General features: G+C 34.3%; 1 protein-coding gene across 2 annotated transcripts in view; it reads left to right on the top strand.

The window, feature by feature from the left end:
• The window catches only part of LOC106872511 (gamma-aminobutyric acid receptor subunit beta), a 507,542-nt gene that overhangs the window by 57,882 nt on the left and 433,506 nt on the right, over positions 1 to 16,154 (top strand). For both annotated transcript variants that reach the window (XM_089357611.1, XM_089357610.1), the window contains exon 2: positions 14,597 to 15,506. In XM_089357611.1, the coding sequence (XP_089213737.1) occupies positions 15,448 to 15,506 (59 nt within the window). In that variant the 5' untranslated portion in view covers positions 14,597 to 15,447. The remainder of the gene's footprint in view (positions 1 to 14,596; positions 15,507 to 16,154) is intronic.

Here is a 16,154-nt window from a genome sequence, read left to right on the forward strand (position 1 = left end):
ATCCGCACTATGTTCTTCACTATCACTTTAAACTTGCTTTCATTACATCTTCTATTCGTCTATAATATCATCAATCATTAACCATGACCTGCACCATTGTAGAATATCGTTATAATGGTATTACTCAAATGTGTGGATGGAAATCCTTATTCAATATATGTGCGTGCATGAGTGTCTGTGTTTTATGCATGTATGTATATGTATATAAGTGTATTTATATATATGGTCTTTTACTCTTTAAATTGTATCGGTCTTTTGACTGTGGCCATGCTGGAACAAATCGACCCCAGCACTTATTCTTTGTAAGCTTAGTACTTATTCTATCGGTCGTCTCTAGCCACACCAACATCGATTGTGAAGCGATGGTGGATGGACAAACACACACACACACATATATATGCGGTGGGTTTCTTTGAGTTTCCATCTACCAAATCCACTCACAAGGCTGTGGTTGGCCCGAGGCTTTAGTAGAAGGTATGTCAGCCGAAACGTTGTGTTAACAACAAACAAGATGAGGACAAATATTCGTCAAATGTAAATAATGTAAACAATTTACATAATTCCTCACCTCTTAAATATAGAACTGTAACTTCATATATGACAACACGTTTCGCCTCCAAGACTGGTTTAACTTGTCTTTATTTTAATATCTGTTATTGAGAATTTCAAGATAGATAGATAGATAGATAGATAGATAGATAGATAGATAGATAGATAGATAGATAGATAGATAGATAGATACACACAAACATATATATACATATATATATCGATCAGTCCGAAGTCATGTATATATATGCCTGTGCATATATATATATACATAAATATATCTATATCCATATATCTCTCTATATATATATACATATATACATGTTGTTCCAGTCATTTGACTGCTGCCATGCTAGGGAATCGACCTGAAGGATATTTAGACGAATGTATCAACACCACAGTACTTATTTTTGAAGCCTGAAACTAATTCTAACAGTCCTTTAGGCGAACCGCTAGGTTACGGTCACATAGAGACGCGCTCATAGAGACACGTACATAGACATGTACATACATATAAATGTATATATATATATATATATATATATATATATATATATATATATATATATATATATATATATATATATCCGATGGACTTACTTCAGTTTCTGTCGACCAAATCCACTCACAAGGATATGATCCGTCCGAGGCTACAGTAGGAGGCAGTTACCCAAAGTGCCCTGCAGTAGCACTGTACACGGAAGCATGTGGTTAGGGAGCAAGATCCTTACCAGACAGCCACGCCATATATATATATATATATATATATATATATATATATATATACACTTACATATATATACATATATAGACATAAACAAGTATTTACGTGTGTGAATGTTTATGTGTGGGTGGGTTTGGCTGTGTTTGTGTGTGTGTGTGTGAGTGTGTGAGTGTGTGTGTGTATGTGCGTGTGTGTGTGCGTGCGTGCGTGTGCGTGTTGGTGTATGTGTGTACAGTTGCAAGACAAAAAACTTCCCATATTTCACATTTCTGAATATATAATGTGGGATCTTTTTCTTACACTTTTATCTTACCATACCTTATGTCTAAGTATGTTTCTGTGTATTTTATTCTAAATGGGGTCCAGCATGCCACTCACTACGGCGTTTTCCGACAATATCTACTGCTGTACAATCGTCTCCGTCAAAGCCTCTTTAACGTACGATTCTGTAAATTAATATGCAATACAATCAGCAACATGTATAATGATTAAACTACTACCTCATAACATTTTAATTATGCCTTCATTCCAATACATAACCCCCGTTCTAAAATCTGGCGTTGCTTAGTAACCGGCCATTTCCTGTATTGTGCAATCGAAGTCGATATTAGCCCGTTTCAAAATGGCGATGCAAATTTTATTGGCTACCATATAAAATTCAAAGAATTCATTTTATTAACACCTTTCGATTTGGTTCACATGTAATCAAAAATTAAGCGTGCACATATTATAATACTGTTATTGGGAAATTTTAATTTATTCCATATCATAAAACCATCGCTCAGGTTATTTACATAAAGAATCAACATTATTAATAGAATAGTGTAAAGGATTGTAGTGTTGCTAGTCTTGTGTTGTACATAGCAAGAAATATCTCTTGCTGAAAGAAACTTGAATATTCTAACATAAATTATTTTAGCTTTAATCCAATAATCTGCAAGCTTTAGAAATTGCAATATTTTCCATCGTTAAACTAACATCATGTTTAATTATAAATTCTTGTGTAAATATTAGTTAAATTCAGGTATTTTCACGCATAGAAATAATGTGTGCATAGTTAAACTCATATAAATAAAAACAACTGTGCATATATGCATATATAGATTAGAATTTACTACTCAAGCGAATTCATTATAATTTAGACTTGAACGTATTCGAGCAATCAAACATTGGTCAATCGCACATGACCTCCGTTTTAAATGTATATATTTGTGGATGTGCGGGCGGGGTAGGCAAATTGCAAAAGCTGTCTCAGGGTTTTGAGAAGATAATCGTTTGTTGGTTGAATGTCACTATGCACTGTAGACTTAAACTATATACGTGTGTGTATGCTCAGGCGTCTCTGTGTATGCATGTACACACACACACACACACACACACACACAAACACACAATGTATGTATATGTATACATGAAGTGTTACAACTTTCTAATGTAAAATCCTATTGAGTACCGTTATGTTTCCTCATGTGAGAAAAGAAGCAAGAACTGCATATGTGTGCGCGTGTGTATTCGTATGAACGTGCGCCTTTGTGTGTATGTATGAACTTATGAATATGTGTATGTGTGTATGTGTGTATGTGTATTATCACAAATTGCAGTGCAGCTAATAGGTCCATAAAAAGCAATGCATTACAGAAATCATGTAAGCCTGTTTGCATAAGTTACAAAATTACAAACATTGTAGGTCGCGGCTTGATGTTATCTCTAATCACGCAGAAAACTGTATATATATATCACTGGTGATTTTCATTTAAAACATCCATCTATATAAAAGAAAAAAATATATAATGTTTATTCTCATATCTACAACAATCGCAAAATCCTGTATAGAAACCAAAGCTTTCCTAGATGAAATAATACAACGAAAATCATGGCATAAAAACGTTCCTCCATGGACGATTTAAACGGACAGTTGAACTTTTATATTCACTTGATAATTTTACATTTCCTCGTGTAATATAGCTCTGATATATTAATAGTGCACATAACAATGTTACTAAATGAATAAAGATAATATGTATATAAAAGTTCTGCCATTCTATTCCATGAATAGAACCGTGATAAGTTTTAAAAACATTTTCGGAAACATGTTATCTATTTCATTGCTGTTTTGTTGTATTAAATATGGTGTTTTTACCAGAGAAATAAACGGTAATGTTGAAAAGCATATTTATCACGTAGACACATTGTTTCACTAGTTGGAAGGAAACTTATGACACCTGTCTGTTTTAGCCACCTGTTTAACCACCACCATCAAGCACATCATGACAATCACTTTCACACCACTATCCCGTGGTGGCACGTCGTAGCACTCGATTCCACCAACACCATCCTGTGGCATATTGCGAAACTCCATTTCGTCCCTACCACTACAAAAAACACGACTCTACACCTGTGGTACTACGACACCTGTTTTAATAACACCACCATTTGGTACATCATGCTACTCCATTCTCACACCACCGTTGGGTACATCAAGGTACTCGGTTTAACACCACCACCATCTGGAATATCCTTCCACCTCTTTTAAAACATCAACTTTTGCATCACATTACACGTTTTAACTATCACCACCACCATCACCTGCACATTGTGCCAGTTAGGTTTGTCTTGAGATATCTCGGTTGTATGTAGATGGTGCTTGGAAGTGACATCTACTTAAAACATACATATCTTAGGGCAAACCTGACTGGCTTTATAAAGAAAATACAGAAAAATTCTAATGATGTTATCCCAATCATATATAGACCATCAAATCACAAACACTGTATGTATCACGACAAGTGACACTCTAGATATAATTAAACATATAAATAGCATGCAACTAATACCCTTGCTGTAAAAAGGTTAGACCTTGTTAACAGAGGTGCAAACAGTGGTACTATGAGAAAATCGGATAAAATGAGATACCTTATATTTCTATTCTCTAAATATGGACAGGTTTCCTTATTTGTATGTATTCTTATACACACAAATATATTGGCATACATATGCATCTGCGTGCGTATTTGAGCATGTGTGTATGTATATATATGCTTGTCTCAATGACATGTTTCCGGGTTCCGTCCTAATGTGTGGCACCTTGGGCAAGTGTCTTCTAATACAGCCTCGGGGCGACCAAAGGCTTGTGGATTTTGTAGACAGAAACTGAAAGACCTTCACACACACACACACACATACGTATATATATATATATATATATATATATATATATATATATATATATATATATATATATATATATATATATATATATATATAAATATATATATATATATATGCGCAGGAATGGCCGTATCGTAAGTAGCTTGCTTCCCGACCACTTGGTTCTGGGTTCAGTCCTACTGCGTGTTATAGACAGAAACTGAATATATATGTGTGTTTGTGTTTGTGTGTGTGTGTGTTTGTGTTTGTGTGTGTGTTTGTTCCTCCACTATCGCTTGACAACCGATGTTGGTGTGTTTACGTCCCCGTAACTTAATGGTTCAGCAAAAGAGACCATAGAATAAGTACTAGACATACAAAGAATAAGTCCTGGAATCGATTTGTTCGCCTAAAGTCGGTGCCCTAGCATGACCACAGTCAAATTACGGAAAAAAGTAAAGGAATAAAAGAATAAAGCAATATAAAACAATAATCGTGAGGTGGAATTTATAAATATTCAATGCATCGCTGCGCATCTTTCCACAAATCACATGACTTTTAAAATCGCAGTGCTAGACTGATTACATTGTAGTCCGTAGTATCCATGGGCATCCGGACTGCTATCTTAAAAGTCGTGCGACTTGTGGAAACGCGCGTAACGGTGCATTAAATGTTTATAAAGTTCATCCTAGGATTATTGTTATTAATATTATCATCATCATCATCATAATCATTATTATTATCATTATTATTATTATTATTATTATTATTATTATTATTATTATTATTATTATTATTATTATTATTATTATCCTACTTAATATCGAAATAACTTGATGCAACTCCGAAAAACTGGCTCACTAGTCAGCATAACCGGCATGATGAAATACGAGCTTTATTTGAATTTTCAAAACGTTACCATAAACAAATTTAAATGGTATATCTGTTTGTGTGTGTCTGTATGTGTGTGTGCGAGTGTAAAATCAATTCAAATAAACGAACAACAAAATTAGCAATAACAGACAAAAGGAAGCGCACGAGGAATGTATTAGTTTGTCGCTCGATAAAAGAGTTTTAACACTATCGTTCTAACGAGTTTAGTACCCCCCACCGACCTGTAGATAAGAAAAGTGGTAATGTGAAAGTTGGAGTATAAGCATTGTACTATATCAGTTTTAGTTGCGGTTGAATTGTCAAAAAGGTTATACCGGCGGACAAAATGCAATATTTCTTTCGGCTCGCAACACATAAACGTTCTATAAAATTCTCACGCACACCTTTCCATCTCTCTCTCTCTCCCCTCTCTCTCTCTCTCTCTCTCTCTCTCTCTCTCTCTCTCTCTCTCTCTCTCTCTCTCTCTCTCTCTCTATCTATCTATCTATCTCTCTCTCTCTCTATCTCTCTCTTTCCTTCCGTTCTCTGCCATACATGATACATACACATATGATGCGTTTGTTTATGAGGAAAAACAGTATGCGAGTGCGTGAATTTGTGCATGTGTTTCTCTGATCCAGTTATTGGCAACTAATTCTTTCTTCTGCTTTTTTTTTAGTTTCTTTATCACGCTTTATATCTAAACGAGGTGTTGGCATGTTTCTAAATATATTTAGATAAATTCATTTGCCATCATCTTGCAACTCGTTCGTTGATGTGTTAATATGCCTCCATGAATGATAAGTTATAGCACCAATAGAAACGATATATTTGTGTTGTTTAGTTTTCGCTATATATATGTGTGTGTGTGTGATTTGTTATTTTAATTTTCATATTTCTATGAAAATTAAACGAGATATGACAAGCCCATTTAAACGAACTTTCACATTTATAGTATCAAGTGCAATCATGAGGTCTTCTTTTGGAAGTTCATATACATATGTGTGTGTGTGTGTGAATGTGTGTGTGTGTGTGTGTGAATGTGTGTTCAAACATACATATATATATACATATGTAAATATATAAAAAATAATAAAAAGATAAAGAGAGCAATGGTAAGGTTGGATAAGTATTTTATATATATATATATATACATGTACGTATGTATATGTGTATCTATATATACATATGTATGCATATATATATGTATACATATATATGTGTGTGTGTGTGTGTGAATTTATGTATGTATGTATGCATGTATGTATGTATGTATGTATGTATGCATGTGTCTTGCATTTGTGCATGCATATATAAATATTTTGCACGTATGTATGTGTATCTCTTATTGTTTGTTCATGCATGCATACGGACAGATATTCGTGTATACAGATTGCTTTGTTCTTCAATCTTTTCTCAGGAGAAGTAATCGTTCTGCGGCGACTAACGATGCTTTGAAATATATGATGCAAAAAAATTTTCGCGGAAATACTCTACAATTTCACCACAACCCTACACTCATGTTTAAAGTTTCAGAACTTAACACTAAAATAATTCTCCAATATATATACATATGCATGTGTGCATGTCCATACACGTGTTTATATCACACACTGTGTGTACTTCAGTATGTATGTAAAGAATAAATTATTCATTAGTAATATATCTTTGTGAGTGTGTGTGTGTGTGTGTGCGTGTGTGTGTGTATGTGTGTGTGCATGCGTGTGTGTGTGTGTAAGTGTGTGTGTGTGTGTGTGTGTGTGTGTGTGTGTGTGTGTGTTCCTAGGCATCGTTTACATCATTATTATTTTTATATGTATTAGCAGGTCGAATGGTGCTAGATGGATTAATTAGCAGATATCACAACCGCATTAAGTTCATAGTAGTCAAAGACCTAAGGATGTGTATGTGTGTGTGCGTGTGTGTGTCTATGTGTGTCTATGTATGTATGTATAACTGTATATGAAGCTATATTTTGTTATGGGTATGACTGCTTTTTGTCTGTGTGTATATTGTCTCTATTTACTATATGTCTGTGTGTATGTTGTCTGTGTATATGTGCGTGTCTTCGTGTCTTTCTAAGTAATGTGGCAAAGTTGTCAGCGCGTTAAATATAATGCCTTGCAGTATTTGTTTTAGCTGTATGCAGCATGATATCCAATCCCGTTGCCATCAGCTTTAGTATTTATGCAACATCCCCCATAAATCATTGACATTACTTAATATTTTAAGGCGTGTACTGGGAGAATCCGTTAGCATGCCGGGAAAATTGCTTAACGGCATTTTGTACGTCTTTATGTTCTGCGTCTAAATTCCGGCAAGGTCGACTTTGCTTTTCATCCTTTCGGGATCGATGTAATACAAACAGTTAAGTACTAGAGTCGGTGTAATTGACTTAGTCCTTCCCACAAACCTGCTGGCCTTGTGTCAAAATTTGAAATAGACATTTCTTATGATTTTCATCATCTATCTATAGTGTCTACATAAAATTTCATGAGAATGAATTTTGGACATGGAATACTAGGTTCAAAATAATTTTATTTTGCTATTGTTCACAAGAAACCCCTTATCCTTTTCAAACCTTGGAACATTCAGTCATAGACCAATTCCGTATTTCAGATCGATAACTAGATAGATAGATAGATAGATAGATAGATAGATAGATAGATAGATAGATAGATAGATAGATAGATAGATAGATAGATAGACTATGCCGACTATGTACGCGTGTATTGAATGACATTGGTCTCCTGCGCAAAATAAAAACAATTTTCCATAGATGAGTGCTAAGAGCAATTGAAGTGAGTTAATTACTGTTTTATAGTATATATATTAAACATCAATCACCATGTCTTAGAAATTTTATTGACATTCGGGGATTTGAGTGTTGTTTACACGCTTAGTGTACATAATAATTTTTGAGCCGACGAGGGAAATTGTGACGACTATGATTAATGAAGATGACATAATGATAGGTTTAGAAAATATTTTGTGAACTTATGTGGTAATACTGTCGAATATCAACGTATTAAAAATTGATTTTTCTTTTGTTTTGATTATTTCTTTTTTGTAAGAGTCTGTTCTGTTTTGTACCAGATTAAATATTCAACATTAAATGTGTGTGTGTGTGTGTGTGTGTTTGTGTGTGTGTTTGTGTGTGTGTTTGTGTCCGTGTGTGTAAAATAGTCATGTGTGTACCATACATAACGTATATACAACATTGAAAGAAATGGGTGTATAATGTGTGTTTGTTTGTGTGCGTGTATGTGTGTGTGTGTGTGTGTGTGCGTTTGTGTGTGTGTGAATGTGTTTGTTTGTATGTTTCATCCAATAATATAGAAATGGATATACATTAATATATTTATGTAAATAGTTGATAATAAATAGATGTAGATTCAGGAATATCAACAAGTTCGCTTCCCAAACATATTTTCGATTCCAGTTATCATGGGTAATTATCTCATATAAAGACTCGGATTGACTAATGGAAATGAAATAGATCAAAATTGTCTGGAAGCTTGTCGAGTTCGAATTATAGATACCTGTACATGCGCGCGCGTGTGTTTTCAAGCATGTATTTGTGTTTGTGTGCATACTGCATAACAACTGGTGTTGGTTTGTTTGCCTTCCTGTAACTTAGCAATTTTTACGTTACCGACCGATTTCAAATGTACCAGAGTTAAAATAAAATAGAATAATAACGGGGCGTGTGCGTTACTTAGAGTGGACCCTTCAAAGTGGTGTTCCAGTAGAGCCGCAATCCAATGACCAAAACAAGTAAGAGAATAAAGAAAGGACGTAGCGGTTTAGCAGAAGAGACCGATAGAATAAGTACTAGTTTTACAAAGAATAAGTCCTGAGATCGATTTGTTCAACTAAAGGGGGTGCTCCAGCATCGCCGCAGTCAGATGACTGAAACAAATAAAAGAATAAAATAAAACGAATAAGAACATATATATATATATATATATATATATATATATATATAAATATATATATATATATTATATATATATATGTATGTATGTATGTATGTATGTATGTATGTACACACACAGAGGATGCGGTGAATAAATTGTCGTCTAAATTAAACAAAAATCAAAATAACCCTGACATCACATTCTTGAAATACTAAAGAGTAAATTCATTAAATAAAATCGCCATTCGCTTCAACCTTGGTCTCCAGACGACTTCGGAATCTCCTGCAACTCTTCTGGACGGTCTCCTTGTTTAAGGATAGTTCGATTTTAACAGTTATATTCTCAAAGCTATAATGGAAGAGACAAAGGAGCATGTTCGGCATATTTTGCTTTGCGATTTTAATAAAAGCAACGACGCAACGGAAAGTGCGAGGAATATTTATGCAGTATAAAATAATCAGACTATAAATGTAAGCCAATGTCAACGCTCTTACCAGAAATTCCGAGCCGCAAACTATAGCCTAAAAGACGAGCATCGACTTGGAAAATCTGTAGAGCTCGACGTCCTACAAAGCCTGGCGGAGCAATATCCCATTGTAACTGTTGAGGAACTAGAAGAGAAGCTTGCATTTTGTCATTCAACCTTTCATCGGCATCTGCGTGCCATAGCAAAAGTAAGCAATTTATGTCAATGTGTTCCTCACAAACTTTCTGAGTCTAATCACGTACAAACAGTGGACGTGTGCTCTTCTTTGCTGACACGTCTCATGAATGAACCCTTTTTGGACTGAATAGTGACTGGTGATGAGAAATGGAATCTCTATAAAAATGTCAAGCGTGGAAGACAGTGGGTAGGGAAAGGAGAAATGTCAAACGCCGAGATAGTGGGTAGGGAAAGGAGAAACACCAACACCCCAGGCTAAAGAAGGTCTTCACCCATGTAGGGTGTTGTTATCTGTTTGGTGGGATATGAAATGTTTAGTCCACTTCGAACATCTAAACCCAAACCAAACGATAAGAAAGGAGATCTACTGCGAACAGCTTGAGCGGCTTACGTCAGCGCCTGAGGAAAAAAACGACCATCTTTGGTTTCAAGAAGAAAATTGTTTTTCCATCAGCATGATGCTCGGTCACATACAGCGAGGATGGCCGTTTGTATTGGAGACGATTCTCCACCCATCATATTCGCCGGATATTGCCCCATCTCATTATCATTTATTCTGCAATCTATAAAATCATTTGGACAGAAAAAATATGAATTCTGTAGGTGAGGTCAGAACAGTACCGGTGGAGTATTTTTCGTCACCTACAAATGTATTTCGGAAGAAGGGGCTTTGCAAGTCTACCACATAGATGGAAGATTATAGAAAATGAAGGAGAGTATATTACAGATTATAAAAGAACTTTGTTTATCTTAATTTGGAACAATAAGTATAAAAAGACTGCATTATTTATGGGATGACCCAATACACACACACACATGCATATATATATTAAAACTAGATAATATTCCACTTTGGAAGATTGGCTAAACAACAACGCATTATCATGACTTCGCTTGTATAGATCTTAAAACGTTTATAGTAATATTACTACGAGAATACATACATACATACATGCACATATATATATATATATATATATATATATATATATATATATATATATATATATATATACACATACATACATATATACATACATACTGATTTATATGTATATACATATATATATATAATATATATATATATATACATATACATATATATATATGTATATGTATGTTTGTATGTATGTATGTATGTGTGTATGTATGTATGTATGTATGTATGGCAATGTGTTCTACTTTGGAACATTGGTTAAACAACAACGAATTAGGAGTTTAAAACGTTTAGAGTAACATTAACTCGAGCACCAGAAATAGAATGAAAATCGTGTGCTTGAAGTAGCTGTTTTCGCACGTGTGTTCATGCGGGTATTTTAATCGAAACACGCACGCGCACGTAGAAGGATAAGCGTTTTCGGGAAACTTTCATTTCATATTTCAAAAGATGTTGAAACGGAGGATATTTCAAAAGAAAACCAGGCTCCGGTTATCTGCTGATGGTAGAAAATAAGTAACTCTAAGTACTGGAAATCGCAGCCTTTCAGATAGAACGTCTTAAAGAATATTATACATATGTACAGAGTCCTGTCACTCATCTGTGTGGTGATTCAACAAGTTTATACACACACACACACTCACGCACACACAAACATCTACACACACAGACACACACACACACACACACACACACACACACACACACACACATGAAATGACTACGTCACGGTGCATACGTTTTTAGTTAAATGTCACAAACGATTTGAGGAGATTTTTAATGGACATTTCATGATAATTTTTGCCTCATTTTCTGTCCATGCGTAAAATCTTTCACAAACACTTGATTTCGTTGTTCTGGTGGTGGTGGCGGTGGTGCTAGCGGTGGCGGTTTTTTTTGGCTGTGCTGGAGTTGACGGTGATGATAGTGGTCACTCTGCTGATGGTGGTCACGGTGCCGATGGGGGTGGGAGGTGTTCGATGGCAGTCGTGGTGGTCGCGGTTGTGGTCGTGGTCGTATTGGTGGTTGTTTGTTTTATTATTGCGCTTGTATATTTCTTTGATCATACCATCAAGTTTTACATTGCTCTTCTCAAGAACGCCATATCTCTGAGCTTCCTAATGAATCAGTGCTTTGAGAGACGTGCTGGAGTATTTTATAAAATCTAATGGATATCGATATCTCAAGTGATATTTCCTAAAGTAGATGATATACGAATCTATACTACTAATAATATCACTACATAATATACATAACATACAGTATACTGATATGAATTAAAGTACTTCTACTAGTAACCGTTCTTGATGATAATGATGATCGTGAGGATAATGATGTTTGTGTGATAGTATTTGTAACTGATACTGTTGAAACGGTAGGTAAACACTTTGATAAAGAAATTGGCATATAACCAAGAAGGATGGGCATAGGCACGGTCGAGAAAATATCAAAAGCAAGTGTTGAAAATATTTTTAATGCATTTTAACACCATGTTCGGTGAATTTCAAAATATATTTTCACAGTGCTCAGCGTCCCACCTTCGAGAATTAGCATCCTTTACTCCAACAGCCTAATTTCTAGTTAAATAATTCTTCCATCGGCGATGCCCTGGACTACGAAACATCACGTAGCATGCTGCTTATCACGATAAATTATGTTCTCTCACTGAAACATACTTAAACGCACAAATATCAAAATAGAAATACAAATACACACACAAACATACATACACATACACATATAAACACACACACATGCACACACACACAGGCACACACACACATCTCTTTTCTTCTCTCTCTGTATGTGTATGTTTGTATGTAGTATGCGTGTGTTAGTATCTATCTATCTGTCTATCTATCTATCTATCTGTCTATCTATCTATCTATCTGTCTATCTATCTATCTATCTATTTATCTGTAAGGCTATCTATCTATAGTCATGTTGATGCAAATAAATATAGATAGACATGTCTGTTAGCGGACGTATGTATGTTTATATTTTTATATATTGTACATACGTATCTATGTACATTTGTGTGTATATGCGTGTGTATATCTCTATATCCATAAATCAACTCTCGAACACCTACACACCGACCCCCTATCTCAATGAAATTATTATTATTATTATTGTTGTTGTTCACTATTATTGGCATTTGTATTTCTTGTTTAGCAGTCTTTTTAATGACCTTTATCGGCTAATTAACCGAAATATTTCTTTCCCCTTCTAATCGGAAAATACTATGAACGTTTCCTCGTTTCTTCATACAGATTTCGATCCCTCTATGAGTGCATACGATTGATCTAAATAAACGGTTCAATATCATTTATTATTGGGATATATTAATTTGAGACCATTGACTTTAAATTTCCTTTCGAGTGTTTGTTTTTTTTTGTTGTTTTTATATTTCCTTTATCTAATATTTTTATTGATATTGATATTCTTGTCACTTTAAATATTATTGTTAGCATCGTTGATTTATTTATTGTTGTTTACTCTCCCTTTTACGAGTTGCAATATGTTCGTAGAGGATTCAACAGCATGATAATGAAACAAACAAGCCTACAAGTAAACAAAATTACTAAAAGAAAAAAAGATTCCATTGAAATTTTCTGTGAGACTTTCAGGCAATTCACTGTTATTGAAGTAAGATTTAATTACTGGCTTTCAATGGAGAAATATTTTAATCGAAACAGTGAATGAGGTCGTAGTGAATTAGTAGTTTTGTCTTTGAATCTCATTGGCTGTAGTATTTCTATCAATGAATGCGTGGATTCAAATCTCTTTATATGCCGTGGCCATTAAACTATCCTTAATCCTTGCCCTCATTTACCACCATTCGCTTTCTCATTTCTTAGTTGTATTTTAAGTTCCGGAATTGCTAATTCAGCGTCACTGGTTTGATTCCTGCTTAAAACAAATTATTGCTGTTTACGACTCATATCTATAATTTTAGGTCGTACTCAATAACTTCTAGGATAAATCAGCTATACGCGTGAAGATATCTTATGATAAATTGCATGAAGGCAAAAATGGATACAACCAGATGTACACGGTTAGCAGACGTACACGTGGTGGTGGTGGTTTTGGTGGTTTTGGTGGTGGTGGAGGTCGTGATGGAGTTGGCAGTGGTGATTGGATAGTGAAAAGTGTATTTTTTAGAAATTGATCTAAGTTTTTTTATTAGCTGCCATCGCGTAACGCCTGCGAATAAGTGCAATTCCATAAAATATTGACGCTTATTTACGTGGCAGATATATGCAATTTAACTTCAGGTTGTATCATATGTACTTGATTTCTTTTTGTTTTAGGGGAAAATGGAAAAATAAGAGTGAATATTTATTTCATGAGTGCTTTGTATTAAGTCTATAAAATCGTGCATAAAGTATATAAAATGTATAAAAAAAAGTGTATCAAATAATCATTGTATTCCAATTTCTTTAACTTTTCAAAGAGTAGCAGATGAGCGAATATCTTTCCATACGGACACAATACAGGCTACATTTTCAGGTTTTTGGATAAAGTTTTCAGAAATAACTCAATAGGTTTACCATCATCTCAGAAATGACTCAATAGGCTTACCATTAACTGTTTAATGATTCTGCCAGCTCACCACCTAATACGAAACTTATTTAATATCAAAGGTGTTTAGTTACTATCTAACGGTAGTATTTTGAGAATTTTTTTTTTTATTTATGTCACCTCTTGAAAGATTTTTTGTTTCCATTTTCCCTTTCAAAACATTCCTCTTTTTTATTGTTATTTTTATGTCTTTTCAGAGGCAGTTGAACACAACTTACGAATTTACACGACCAAGATACAAGAAAATAAAAAGAGATTTTATTAAATTTCCAAAAATTTCCAAGTCCATAGCGCTTCGAGGGAGAGTCCTTTTCTAGTAATTTATGAAAAATGAAGGAAGGAAAGATATGCTAATGAGCTGATAATAGAATAAATAGACTTTATGAATGAATCAGTGAAATAAATAAACAGCCTTAGCACACTGAGATTTTGTCTGCGAAGTGGAATACGTAAAATTAATGAATAAGACTTACTTCAGATGACAAGAATATATCTACGAAGAAACCTTCAACTTATGACTAATGAATGAAAGTTAGAATATATCTAAAGAAAACGAACTATTTCAGTGAAATTGCTTCATATGGAATATGTACGATGAGCCTGTGTAGATGTTTTAACATTAAGAATATACAGGGATAGTTAGCTCTAACGACAGATAATACATCTTCAAGAGACGAGATATTCTATAATTGCTTGCAAATATATTTCAGGACGTTATATATGTGCACAAATATATGTGTGCGCGCATGAATGTTTGAATGTATTTTGTGTATAGAAATATACGTGAATGTATAAATATACATTCATGTGTGTACACATATTGAGAAGTATAGATTGCGTCAACTAAAACTCTAAAGTTGATAGTTCGTTTAATGTCCTAACTTATGGAGAGAAAACGAAGTCAACAAAACAGGTTTAACGTAGGGAACAATGAAAGAACTGAAATATAATCGACAGCCAATCAGAATCAGCTAATTTAATGTTGTTGGACGTCATTTGGACGCCTTCTCTCATTGGTTAATTATAAGCTCAACTCTTTTACTATGCCATGCCCGCAACTACAAGGAATCTCGTATCCCTCGTCTTCCTATCAGTCATCCTGGTTGGGTAAGTAAAATTTCTTTCCTTTTCAGCCCATATGTTTCTGACATGCCATACTCTCCCGTTTGCATTTATTCAATGGAAATATCAATATTTATTTTTCTCATTTATAATTCATCGCAGTCACGTAAAATAATCGCCTGATAGTGTGCACATTTTATACATCTGCAAGAGGTCTGGTCTCCATACACCAGACATATTTCGGCAAAAATAAAGATGTCGATTTCTATTTCTATTTCAGTTATTTCAGTGATATAGAAAGAAGCTTGAGCCAGTCTCTCTGCCCACTCTCTCTTTCTTTCTCTCTCTCTTTCCCTTCTTCCTCCCCCTCCTCTCTCTCTCTCTCTCTCCCTCTCTCTGTTTCACTTATTATCTTCTATTCTCTTCATACCTTACGTAGAAAATTATACGAGTGTGTGTTTGTATCTTATAATACATTAGAATCATAATATAATAGATTGCAATATATCATATATGACATTATATTATATTATATCAAATTATAATATATTATATTTGTCATTGTTTGCTGCAAGTACCAGGCAGTGGCTCTCATGGCTTCTGATCTTAATTGATTGGAAGTGTTATCATGTACATTGTTTTGTCTTGGTATATAGGACGGGCTACAGCAAATATTCTGCTTAATACCACAGA

The sequence above is a fragment of the Octopus bimaculoides genome, chromosome 9 (assembly GCF_046866305.1).
Source record: "Octopus bimaculoides isolate indiv1 chromosome 9, ASM4686630v1, whole genome shotgun sequence".
Taxonomy (NCBI): Eukaryota; Metazoa; Mollusca; class Cephalopoda; order Octopoda; family Octopodidae; genus Octopus; species Octopus bimaculoides.